At 43.1% G+C, this 13,159-nt stretch overlaps 1 protein-coding gene across 3 annotated transcripts in view; it reads left to right on the top strand.

Annotated features, from left to right (window-relative positions):
- Positions 1-13,159, top strand: part of LOC121292725 (serine/threonine-protein kinase PAK 4-like) — a 66,357-nt gene that overhangs the window by 24,552 nt on the left and 28,646 nt on the right. For all 3 annotated transcript variants that reach the window (XM_041215051.1, XM_041215050.1, XM_041215052.1), the window contains 3 exons: positions 491-1,201; positions 10,828-11,274; positions 12,087-12,220. In XM_041215051.1, coding sequence (XP_041070985.1) covers positions 491-1,201; positions 10,828-11,274; positions 12,087-12,220 — 1,292 coding nt within the window. The remainder of the gene's footprint in view (positions 1-490; positions 1,202-10,827; positions 11,275-12,086; positions 12,221-13,159) is intronic.

Raw genomic sequence — 13,159 nt, 5'->3', positions numbered from 1 at the left:
TCACTCTGTACCGAGCAAACAGAATCTCGCCCTGTGGGTTTATGTAAGTAGTGCGTGTACCTGCAAGGAGAGACTGCCCATTCTGTACCGATTAAACAGCTCACCTTCTGGGGGTTTCTCTGTTAGTTGGGGGAGTCTCGTGGATTTTCATGTGTGTCTGACAACTGGAAAACCAAATAAGATAAGAACTGCCTGTTTGCATAGGAAGTAATGTATCAAAATTCACCCAGTACATTCCTTTTCTGATAGGCCTATGAGCAGACGGTTTCTAATTAATTATAACCTGGCAACATCACCTTTTAAGATGCAAACGATGAATCCAAAAGCTGAATTTTTGATTTAGACCCATAGATTGGAAATGCAAATGCAAACTATCCCCTGACCTTTGACCTTGATTATGATACGAGTTTAATAAAATAATAAAATTAATAAAATCCTTATAAATAAATCCTAAAATAAATCCTTAATAACATTACCTTTTATTTCACAGCCCATTGTTCGTGGAAACACACCTGGAAGCAATGGTTACATCACAGGGCTGCTGTCTGATCTACAGAAACTTTCAGTCACTAGATCTAACTCTTTACGGAGAAACACTTTTTGCTCATCCCGAGGAAAAGAGTGCTTATTGAGGAGAATCAAGGAAAACAGCACCCAAGAGATGCTGCAAAAGCAGCCAAATTCCACAGGACGTTGGAGCAGGATCTTCTCCAGAGGTCACCATGGAAGGAGTAAAGGAGAGAATGGGAACTTCACGGCTAGGTTGAGTTTACAAAAGTGTTCATATTTGCAACAAAACGGGTGTGAGGTTCACATGAACAGATCAATCCAGAACCTAACTATACCCTCGTTGGAATATGAACGACAGAGGACAAAGTCTATCTACAATTTACCAAGTCTTTCACTTGAACCCCAGAATGTCACTGTCCCATCTAATGAAATCCCTGCAGAACTTGTCCACCCACGTATGGCGAGCAGGTTGAGACCAGGGAGAAGGAGCAGTCTTGGCTGGAGACCCATGTCCTGCTTCTTTGTTCAGTCCAGCCCAAAGTGGACAAGAGAGCATAGCTTGGACCTGAGCTCGAGCACGTCCTTCAACGCTCCAGAGAATGGCACAACAGGGCACTCACTCAACACCAATCTAGCAGCAGACCCCTTGCCGGACACTTCAGCAGGAGTCACATCGGTCATTCAAACTCAGGTATGGAAGTTGGAATTGCTTAGATTGGAGGTTATTGTTATGACCGATGCGATTGGTAAAGCGGAGTTATTTAAAAATCCTAAAGGGAAACTTTAAACAACTGTCATAGTCTATAATTTTAAGTGTTATGTTTGAGATGTGACTCTAAATTCAGGAATCAGACCACCAGCTCTCGTGATTATGCATTAAACTAAATGAAACATTTTATTAATTTACACAGGTTAAAATATATATACACAAGACTATAAATTACTACTATCATAACTTATAACAAATTCCCACACTAATTTTCATTACGGCAACAGCAACCCATAGACTTAACCAAACACCAGGCAAAACATTTTCACCTTACAAATTCAAAATGAGGTTCTTTTCACTTTGGTTCCTGTGGAGCCAGTTGGAGGCTTACAGCTGCCTTTTGATCTCACATTGCCTCTGCTCTACACACCCAAAATGGTTGTCTTGTTATACCTACCACTGCCCATTGAATGTTCTCATTGTATCAACAGCCTCTGAACTAAATCTCTCTAACAATAAAACCCCTTTCATAGTACCGATTTTATTAGTAATATAAACATATTGCATGGTAGCTGCTAGATAGGTGTCTGTTTTCACCCTACTTCTTGAATTCTCTATTCAAAAATGCAAAAACACACCATCTCTCTTACATATCAAAACTAGTACAGATCAAATCACCCATCTAGCTGGCTTTAATCCAATTAAGGCACACCCACAGAATAAACCTCTATTTTAAAAGAAAAATATTTTCCAAACTATTATATACATTAATAGCTCCATGACATTATGAACATCAGTGCATCTGTTTACCCACGGGGCATTATATTTATATGAGACAGATTATGTCAACTTGCTCTGAAATTGCTTTTGTTTTCCACTGATGTTTGGAGGTAGGCCCAAGATGAAGGTAGGCCATTGTAGCTTAGTGCCTAGACCCCTGGACCTGTAAACCAGAGATTGTGAGTTCAAATCCTACTGTAGGAAGTTGAATTTAACAATTCTGGTAAATTTGTTGGCACCAGAGGTGGGGGAAAACAACATTGGAATAAAAGGAACAGTAGCAAAATGGATATGGCTGAATGACAGGAAATGGAGAGCAGTTGCTTTTTGGACTGGAGGAAGGCTAATAGTGGGGTTCCCTAGGGGTTGGTGTTAGGATCCTTGCTTTTCTTGATGTATATTAATGACCTAGACTTCAGTGTAGAGGACACAATTTCAGAAGTTCCAGATGACATGAAACTTGGAAGTCTTGTGAACTGTAAAGATAATGATGAACTTCAAAAGGACATTGACAAGTTGGTGGAATGGGCAGACAAGTAGCAGATGAAACTTAATGCAGAGAAATGTGAAGTGATTCATTTTGGTAGAAAGAATATGAAGAGACAATGTAAAATAAAGGGTACCATTCTAAAGGGGTTGTAGGAACAGAGGTGTATATGTGCATAAATAATTGAAGGTGGCAGGACAGGTTGAGACAGCAGTTAATGAAGTATACAGCATCCTAAGCTTTATTCATCGGGTGTGGTAAGCTGATGTGTAATATACCTTTAAGAAGAATGTTATAATGGAAGATCACATGATCTGAGTACCCAACAGCAGAGTAGTGTGGGCTACCTCAGTAGTGAGTAGTCTAGAGTTAGAGTCTGTAATGCAGAGACAGGATTTGAGTTGTAAGCACTCAAGTGTAGCTGTTGTGTTCCTTTGTAAATAAATAGAATGTGTTCTACATAAGAACTGTCTGCTGATCTATTCTGTCTATGGTACCAACTCGGCCACCTGAAACAAACGTGCAACCTGGATCCATTAGTCCAACTAAACTAGTGACCAGGATCCAACATAGGGGTATAGCATACAAGAGCAAGGAAGCTATATTAAACTTGTATAAAATACCAGTTCGACCTCAGCTGGGGTATCACATCCAGTTCTGGGCTCCACACTTTAAGAAGGATGTGAAGGCATTACAGAGACTGTAGAAAAGATTCACGAGAATGATTCCAGGGATGAGGAACTTCAATTACCTAGATAGAGTGGAGACGCTGGGACTATTCTCCTTGAGGAAGATTACAAGGAGATTTGATAGAGGGCTACAACATCATGAGGAGCCTGTACAGAGTAGATAGGGAGAAAATGCTCCCATTAGTAGAAGGACACCAATTTAAGGTGATTGGCAAAATAAGCAATTATTACATGAGGAAAAATGTTTTTACACAGCGAGTGTTTAAGATCTGGAATGCACTGCCTGAGGCTGTGGTGGAGGCAGGTTCAATTGTGGCTATCAAAAGAGAATTGGATCATTATCTAAAGAAGAAAAATGTGTAGGACTATAAAAGGCAGGGGAGAGGCACCAGGTGAATGGTTCATGCAGAAAGCTGGTACAGACACAATGGGTCGAATATCTTCCTTATATGCTGTAACCATTCTATGATCCTATGATTCTGTAACTGTTGCAGAACCTCAACTGGTTTACTAATGCTCTTACTAAATAACTACATGTAACCCCAGTCCCATGTTCTGGGCAAACCACTCAGTTGTAACCCATTGCTACAGAAGACCCACCACCATGGTTTCCTTTAATCTGAAAGGAACTGCACAGGCTGCTCACTGGCTATGCCTTTTACGAGCTGTGGCTGCACAAACAAATTTGAAGGTATCATGCATTCAAATGACCAGACCATGCGCAATGAAATAATGTTTAGAAGGATATTGCCCACCATCTTCTTGGAGCTAATAGGGTTGGGAAGTAAATAGGACCTTGTCATTGTTACTCATTTTATAAACATACTTGCGTATAATTATATATGTGTGTACTAAAATAAAGATGCAGAGGTTTGTGAATTTTACCAAATTAAGAGGGCGTGACAAACTGTGCAGTATTCTACAGGTGGTGGAGGGACTTTTTCTTACAATTTGCTGTTGGGATGTGGGCATCACTGGCATGGCCAGCATTTATTGCTCATCCCTTGAGAAAGTGGTGGTAAGCTGCTGCCTTGAACTGTTGTAGTCTGTGTTGTGTAGATACAGCAACAGTGCTGTTGGGGAGGGAGTTCCAGGATTTTGACCTAGAGACAGTGAAGGAACAGTGATTTAGTTTCAAATCAGGATGGATGTGTGACTTGGAGGGGAACTTGCAGGTGAGTTCCCATGAGTCTGCTGTCTTGGCCAGAGCTCATGGGTTTGGAAGGTACTTTCAAAGAAACCTTGGTGAGTTTCTGCAGTGCATCTTGTAGATGATAAACAGAGCTGCCAATGTTTGTCGCTGATGGAAGGAGTGAATGTTTAAGTTGGTGGATGGCGCCAATCAAGTGGGCTGCTTTGACCGGGAAGCTTGTTCGAGCTTCTTGAGTGTTGTTGAAGCTGCACTCATCCAGGCAAGTGGAGAGTATTCCATCATGCTCCTTGATATATGCTTTGAGGAGACAGGCTTTGAGGAGTCAGGAGATGAGTTCTGACTTTAGAACAGCCTCTGACCTACACTTTTAGTAACAGTATTTATATGACTGGTCCAGTTAAGTTTCTGCTCAATAGTAAATGGATAGGTTAGAGGAATGGGCGGGTAGATGATGGATCAAGTTTAATGCCAAGAATGATCTTATTTTGTAAAGGAAAATGCAATACATGAAATGGGACAGATGAATGATTAAACATCTAGGAAACATGGCCAAGAAAATATTTCAATGAAATAAAGTGGGAATTAACGCAGAATGATTGGAAAGAAAGATATCAAATTAGACAGTGCATTAATTGGAAATTATTTCAGAGAAATTAATGTTCAGAGACATGGTATAGATTGAGAATGACATGCATTCATATAGCACATTTAACATCAAAAAATGTCCCAAGACATTTCTCAGAAATGTTGGCAGATATAATTGTCAGCAAGTCAAATAAATTAGGTGACTAAAAGCTTGGCCTAAAGAGGTAAGTTTTAATGAGTCTTAAAGAGGTGGAGAGCCAGAGGTTTAATTAAGAAGATAATTCCAGAGCTTAGGGCTAGGCACTGCTGCCAATTATTTTTTTCACTCATTCATGGAATGTGAACCTCGATAGAAAACATTTATTGCACAATCCTACATAATTAAGTGCTTGTTAGGCCATTTGAGAGGACTGTTGAAAGTCAACAGCATTGCTGTGGGGTCCGGAATCACATTTTGACCAGACCACGTAGGGAGCAGGCTATGGATCAGACCTGTGCTTCGTAGAACAATTTCCCCAGTAGCAGCATTTGAGCTCATGTCATCAGATCATTAGTCCAGGTCTCTGGGTTGCTAGTTAAGTAACATAATCACCATGTTAATCGTACATCCCTATGATGAGGTGGAGGGAGCAAGGGATATATAAGAGGCCATAATTGAAGGAATGCAGAATTCTTGGGGGGGTTGTAAGGCTGGAGAAGGTTACAGAGATGGGGAAAGATAAGATCATGGAGTAATTTGAAATCAAAGATAAGAATTTTAAAATGAAGGTGAAATCAACTTAGGTCAGTGAGCACAACGGTGATGAGAGAATGGAACCTGGTACAAGTTAGTGTATGTGCGGAAGGGTTTTTGGATGATTTGAAGTTCAGCGAAGGTGCAAAATGGGAGACCAGCCAGGAGACCATTGGAATAACCAAACCTGGAAGTAACAAAAGCATGGATGAAGGTGTCAGCAGCAGATATGGTAAGACAGGGTCAGAGTTAGGCAATATGATGGAGGTGGTGGTTGGCAGTCTCGGTGATGAGGGGGATATGGGATTACGAGCTTACAGGGTCTAATAGGACACCCAGGTTGCAAAAAAGCTGGTTCAGCCTGAGACAGTAAGCAGGGAAAGACATGGAATCAGTGGTAAAGCAACAGATTTTGTGAGGAGTTTGAAGACAATGGCTTTAATCTTCCCAATTTTTAATTGGAGGAAATTTCTGCTCATCCAGTATGGGATGTCGGACAAGCAGTCTGACAAATCAGAGGCAATCAAAAGAGGGTGGTGGTGAGTTTGAGCTGGGTGTTGTCAGTGTAAATAGGGAACCTCACTGCAAGTCTCTGGATAATGCTTCCCTTCAGTGACAGGTCCACCCAGATGGCCAACAGAGAATAGGCATTGGGGGAGGATAGTGTGGTCAACTGTCAAAGGCTGCAGACAGATAGAGAAGGATGAGGAGGGATAGTTTAGCATGGTCATAGTCACAAAGGATGAGAATTTGATAAGAGCTGTTTCAGTGTCACAGGCTTATGTAAGATTCCTTGGCAAGTTCTGGCACAGCATTTTGTATATGTTACACACTGCTGCCGCTATGTGCCAGTAGTGGAGGGAGTGAATGTTTAAGGTAGTGGATGAGGTGCTGATCAAGCAGGTTGCTTTGTCCTGGATGGCGTCTAGCTTCTTGAATGTTGTTGGAGCTGCACTCACCCAGGAGTGTATTCCATCATAATCCTGACATTATGCATTGTGGACAGGCTTTAGCGCATCATGAGATGAGTTACTTGCCACAGAATCCCCGCTCCTGTAGCCACAATATTCATATGTATAATCCAATTAAGTTTCTGCTCGATGGTGACCCCAAAGATGTTGATGGTGGGAGATTCAGTGATGACAATGCTGCTGGCTGTCAAGGGCAGATGGTTAGATTGTGCCCTTATAGAGATGGTCATTGCTTGGCAATAGTATGGAGTGAATATTACTTGAGACCAGGCCCCCCAACCCCCTCCCCCCTCCTGAGGCCCCATCTCCCATGAGGTCTGACCAGTGCTGTAAAAAGAGGCGCATGTTGTCCTTCAATTCGGCAGAGCTGGACTTCCATGTTGAGATGAGCTGCACTCCCTGGATTTCACCCACCCTGAGTCAGGAGGTCAGGCAATACAGGCTCGGAAAAATATCTACGCAAGTAATTGGACACGGATGATAATCCAATGTTGATTGCCACTCCGAGGAAGTTGCAGCCCAATATCTTGTACATTGTTTTCTAAAGAGGTGTTGCCAGATTTGAAGGGGAGGCGAAAAGTACTGAGGAGAGGGAACCTTTTACAATATCAGCTAACATGGGGGCCAGGAAGGGAAGTTGGGTCTTCAACAGTTTCATGAAAATTAGGTTGAGGGAGTTGGAGGTGGTTTTCACAGATAAGATTAACTTGAAATTGGCTTGAGGGTGATAGGGAAAAAAATTGGAAAAAGTTGTGAGTTCAGAGCTAAGGAAGGAGGAACCTTGGGCAAGCTTGGTCTGGTGGGTAAGGGGAGGGGGAGGATGCAGCAGAGGCAGCAAAATAATGGCCTTAAGCTTATTGAGAAAAGTCAGTGAACTATCAACACTTGTTGTTAGAGGTGAGGATGGTGAAGCAGGAGAGAGGGGTTTATGGAGATGGTTGATGGTGAAGAAATGAAGCCAGAGTTTATCTTTGCATTCCAGGATGATCCAGAAATAGTGAGCAGTTTTGGCAAAGGACAGCAGGGTCTGCTGGTGTGTGATGTCATCCAGCCAGATCTGCTGATGAATGGTTAAAGCACTTATGCACCATTAAGGTTCAAGTCTGCTTTTATTGGACAAGGGAGTGAAGATGGGGGCCACATACCAAGACGAACAACCAGATGGGAGAGGTTGTTTTACTAGGGGCAAGGTCATCAAAGGTAGCGGGTAAGGGTGTGATTGAGAAGATCAACAACTGCAGAAATATTGTGGTGAATGGAGAGCCAAAGGCAAAAGGAGGTTGGGTATTTCCAGAATTACAGAATTGTTATGGTGCAGAAGGAGGCCATTTGGCCCATGGTATCTGCACCGGCTCTCCATGTAAGCAACTTACCTAGTGCCATTCCCCTGCCTTCTCCCTAACACCCTGCACATCCTTCCATTTCAGAGAACAGCCTAGTTACCTTTTGAATGCTTCAGTTGAACCTGCCTCCACTACACACTCAGGCATTGCATTCCAAACCCTAACCACTTACTATGTAAAAAGTTTCTCTTTTGTTTCTTTTATTAATTACTTTAAATCCATGCCCTCTCATTCTTGATCCATTCATGAGCAGGAACAGTTTCTACTTATCTACTGTGCCCAGGCACCTCATGACTTTGAAAACTTCCATTAAATCTCCTCTCAATTTTCTTTTCGCTAAGGAAAACAGTCTTAATTTCTCCAATCTATCTTCATAACTGAAGTTCCTCATCCCTGGAACCATTCTTGTGAATCTTTCCTGCTCCCTCTCTAATGCCGTAACATCCTTAGTTCTGTTGTAGGTAACTTGAGGGAGAGTTTACTTCAGGGTCAGAAACAGAAGAAAATGAGATTGGGAGAAAGAAGGAGAGTGTGAATGGAGAAGGATGCAAGGAAGTGACAGAAGATGCCCTCACCTTGAATACAAGAGGTGTCTGTCACTATTGGAGTTTATATGGAAGGAGAGCTTAAAGGATGACAGGAAGTCAGGGAATTCAGTGAATGAGCTTCTGGGGAGTTGAGATGGAAACTGAAATCAGAGGGGATGAGAAGTTGCTTGGTGCAGTGGCCGAGTGAGGAATATGTTAAAGATATCTCAGTGAGAAGTTTGGTGTGATACTTGGGTGGGTGGTAGAGAATGAGGACGTTAAAGGATTTAATTTGAGTGTGCTAGCTCAGATCCAATATTCGAGCATTTCCAGTATATTAGTGGATCCAGTGTACTGATGGATCCTGGTTTGGTGTACCAGTGAATCCAGTGCACTAGTGGATCCAGTATATCAGTAGATCCAGCACGACAGCAGATTCAGAGTCTAACAGTTCCAGTGTGCTAGCTGATCCAGTATACTACCAGATCCAGTGTGCTAGCTATTTCAGTTTATTAATGCTTCCAGTATACTAGTAAATCCAGTGTGCTGATGTATCTGGTTTACTAACATCCAGTGTACTAGTGAATCCAATTAACAGGTGGATCAGTTGAACTAGTGGATCCAGTATACTAACAGATCCAAAGTGCTAGTGGTTCCAGTATACTAGTGGAAGCAGTACACTAATGGATCCAGTACTAGTGGATCCACTTTACTAGCAGATCTGGTATACTATTGGATCCACTATCCCAACATATCCCAACATGTACTAGTAGACCCCATATACTAGCAAATCCTCAGTGCTGGCACATTCAATTTAATAGTGGATCCAGTGTACAAATGAATGCAATGTACAAACGGATTCAGTGTACTGGCATAAGAACACAAGAAGTAGGAGCAGGGGTAGACCATATGGCCTGTTGAACCTACTCTGCCATTCAATATAATCATTGGCTGGTTTTGGATTTCAATTCCACTTTCCCTCCCACTCCCCATATCCCTCGATTCCCTGAGAGATCAAAAATCTGCCTATCTTAGCCTTAATATATTCAATGGTAGAGCACCCACAACTCTCTGGAGTCAAGAATTCCAAAGATTCACGCACTTCTGAATGAAGAAATTTCTGAGGACTCGAAACGTCAACTCTTTTCTTCTCCGCTGATGCTGTCAGACGTGCTGAGTTTTTCCAGGTAATTCTGTTTATGTTTTGGATTTCCAGCATCCGCAGTTTTTTGTTTTTATAAATTTCTCCCCATCTCAGTGCTAAATGATCATCCCCTTATCCTGAAACTGTGCCCTTTGTTTTAGATTCCCCAGCTAGCAGAAGCAACTCCTTAGTATCCACCCTGTCAAGTGTTTCAATGAGATAACCTCCCATTCTTCTAAACTCCAGAGAATATAGGCCTCATTTATTCAGCCTCTCATCAAAGGACAGCCCTTTCATCCCAGGGACCAATCTAGTGAACCTTCGCTGTATTGCCTTCAACGTAATATAACCTCTCATAGAGATGGAGACCAAAGTTGCAAGCAGTATTCCACGTGTGGCCTCACCAATGCTCTGTAGAATTGTAACAAGGCTTCTTTATTCTTGTACTCCAATACCCTTGCAACAAAGGCCAACATGCGATTTGCCTTCCTAGTTGGTCGCTGTACCGAGTGGATCCAGTGTGCTTGTAGCTCCAGTGTGCTAGTGGTTCTAATATATTAGCAAAACCAGTGTACTAAAGAATCTAGTGTACTAGAGGATCCACTATCCTAGTATATCCAGTGCACTTGTACACCCTGTATTCTGGCAAATCCTGTGTGTTGGCTGATCCAGTGTAATGCTAGATCCACTATACTAGTATGTCCAGCATACTAACGGACTAATGTACAAGTGGTTTCAGTGTTCTAGTGGAGGGCTAAAAGTGACAATAGGGCAGAGCAGAGGTCATTGAGCAGCAGTGGAGCATAGCAGATGGGGACCAGCTCAGCCCTGAATGAAACAATCTCCCATAAGAGGAGCAGAAAACTGAGACTAAGTAGCAGACCAGGCACTGAGGAGATTGGAGAAGAGAGTGTTTCTGTGAAAGCATGGGGAGTTGTATGGGGCAATGTTGGATTGCTAGTGGATGCCCATAACTAACAGGCCGCCCCCCACAACCCCACCAGTCCCTTGCAAGTGAGATATCCTTTGCTGACTTGGTAAACTCTGCTGGAGTTGGTGGTGCAGGGCACCATCAGGAGTGATGATGGGACTAATGTGGACAGGGATCAGGGTGTAGAAGAGGATCTTTTCTGTGTTGGTGGATGAGTTTTTTGCTGAAGGTTTTAGCTGAACCTGTGTTTGAATCTTTTCCAAAGGTAAACAACCATGTTGGGCGGAATGGAGGAATAATTCAGAATGATGCCCTGAGGCTGAGGAAAAATGTGGCAGCGATTGCCAAGCAAAAGGAGACTGAACTTGTCTCAGCACCAAGCCATGTCCCCGACCCATCGAGAGGGATCACCCAACAACAGCCCAGCCTCAACAGACACAGCTCTCCACAGCTCAGCCCAGCTCAGCAGCAGCAACCTCAAACCAGTTCACCTGATCGAGGTTGCAGAGTTACACACAAGGAATTCAGGAGTGCCATGGCAACAGTGGTTAACCAGAGTGATCCCAGGAACCAGCTGGAGGCCCTCAGTAAAATCGGGGAGGGCTCCACAGGCATCGTGTGTGTTGCAACAGAGAAGCACACTGGCCGAAGGGTGGCAGTGAAAAGGATGGACTTGAGGACACAGCAACGACGGGAGCTGCTCTTCAATGAAGTAAGGGCGAGGCTTCCTGGGGATGCTGTGCCAATATGCACCTCAAAATTACAAACATTGAGCACACTAATCACTGGGAATAGGCAAATGGAACTGAGTGGGGGCAGTAGATTAGAGATACAGAGAGAGGGGATTGGTGGGTTAGAGATACAGAGAGAGGGGATTGGTGGGTTAGAGATACAGAGAGAGGGGATTGGTGGGTTAGAGATACAGAGAGAGGGGATTGGTGAGTTAGAGATACAGAGAGAGGGGATTGGTGGGTTAGAGATACAGAGAGAGGGGATTGGTGGGTTAGAGATACAGAGAGAGGGGTTTAGCGGGTTAGGGATTCAGAGAGGTGGGATTGGTGGGTTAGAGATACAGTGAGGTGGGATTGGTGGGTTAGAGATACAGTGAGGCGGGATTGGTGGGTTAGAGATAGAGTGAGAGGGGTTTGGTGGGTTAGAAATGTAGAGAGAGGGAGATCAGTGGGTTGGAGATACTGTGAGGTGGGGGTGATCGGTGGGTTGAGATACAGCGAGGGGGGGATTGGTGGGTTAGAGATACAGTGAGGGAGGATCAGCGGGTTAGAGACACTGTGAGGTGGGGATGATCAGTGGGTTAGAGATATAAAGAGGGGATTGGTGGGTGAGAGATACAGAGAGAGGGGATTGGCGGGTGAGATACAGTGAAGAGGGGTTCGGTAGGTTAGGAATGCAATGGCAGGAGGGTGGTGAGACACAAGCGCGGTGCGATCAGTACATTAGTGGTACAGCTTTTCCTCCATGGAGGCAGATCCTATCACTGAGAGACCTTTTTGTTTTGTTCTTCAGGTTGTAATAATGAGAGATTATCATCATGATAATGTGGTGGAGATGTACAGCAGCCATCTGGTTGGGGATGAACTGTGGGTTGTGATGGAGCTCCTGCAGGGTGGAGCACTCACCGATATCATCGCCTTTGCCAGGTACTCTCACAGCATCCACTCCACTGAGTCAAACTCTGTGTTTATCCTGATATCTGAATCAGACTCTTGATATGTAATGGTGATCCTTTATGAAGTGATCATAATTGGAATACCATGTGGAATTTTGATCACCACACTATAGGACTGTCATTGAGGTAATAGAGAGGATGCAGCACAGGCTCATTAGTGTTAAAACACTCCTTAATCTTTCATTTCAATATAGGCTCATGGACTCGAGATGAAAAGTTGTCTGATGATTAATCTTTATTTATTAATTGACTATAAACTGAACATAAGCCAGACTTATGAGACAGACGTCTTGATATTCACAAGTAATAAACTCATTGGGGATTCATGCACTAAACCCCCAGACCATTTAGAGTGGCCTCTTCAAGACTGTTTAGTGTTCCTCCAGTTTCCTGGAGTATGCCATCTTTATTCAGTTAAATATAGGTCAACAAAAGGTGAGCATGTAAGGACATCAGCAGTCACTGAGAGAACTTCCCATCTTCAATTTGCGCACTACAGCTTGAGCTGTTTACTGCACTGTAGACATTTCACATGCTTCAGCAATCAGGCTGGTCATGCTGTCAGCACTTCCTTATCCTCCCAGACATTTCTCACACAATCATATCCTTATTTCTGAATTTACTCCACCTGCACAGACATACTGGCACCTAGCTCTTCCTGTCAGCATTTTATTTCTAGCACTCAAAGTCAACCCAATCATTACCTAATGTTACTCTAGCTCACTTACTGTGCCTAATAATAAGCTTCCTGCCTGATGTGAGGTAATGCAAGTACAAATAAAAACTTGATCAACTGGGTCTGTTTGTTTGCACAGAGGAGGTAATGGGCTGATTTGATAAATATATTCTAAATTATGAATGAATGAGGCTGACTGGATAGAAAAAGACTATTTCTAGTGACTCAGTGGAG

The sequence above is a fragment of the Carcharodon carcharias genome, chromosome 20 (genome assembly GCF_017639515.1).
Source record: "Carcharodon carcharias isolate sCarCar2 chromosome 20, sCarCar2.pri, whole genome shotgun sequence".
NCBI classification, from domain to species: domain Eukaryota; kingdom Metazoa; phylum Chordata; class Chondrichthyes; order Lamniformes; family Lamnidae; genus Carcharodon; species Carcharodon carcharias.
Note: the sequence above shows the minus strand (reverse complement) of the source record. Positions and strands in the feature narration are given on the sequence as shown.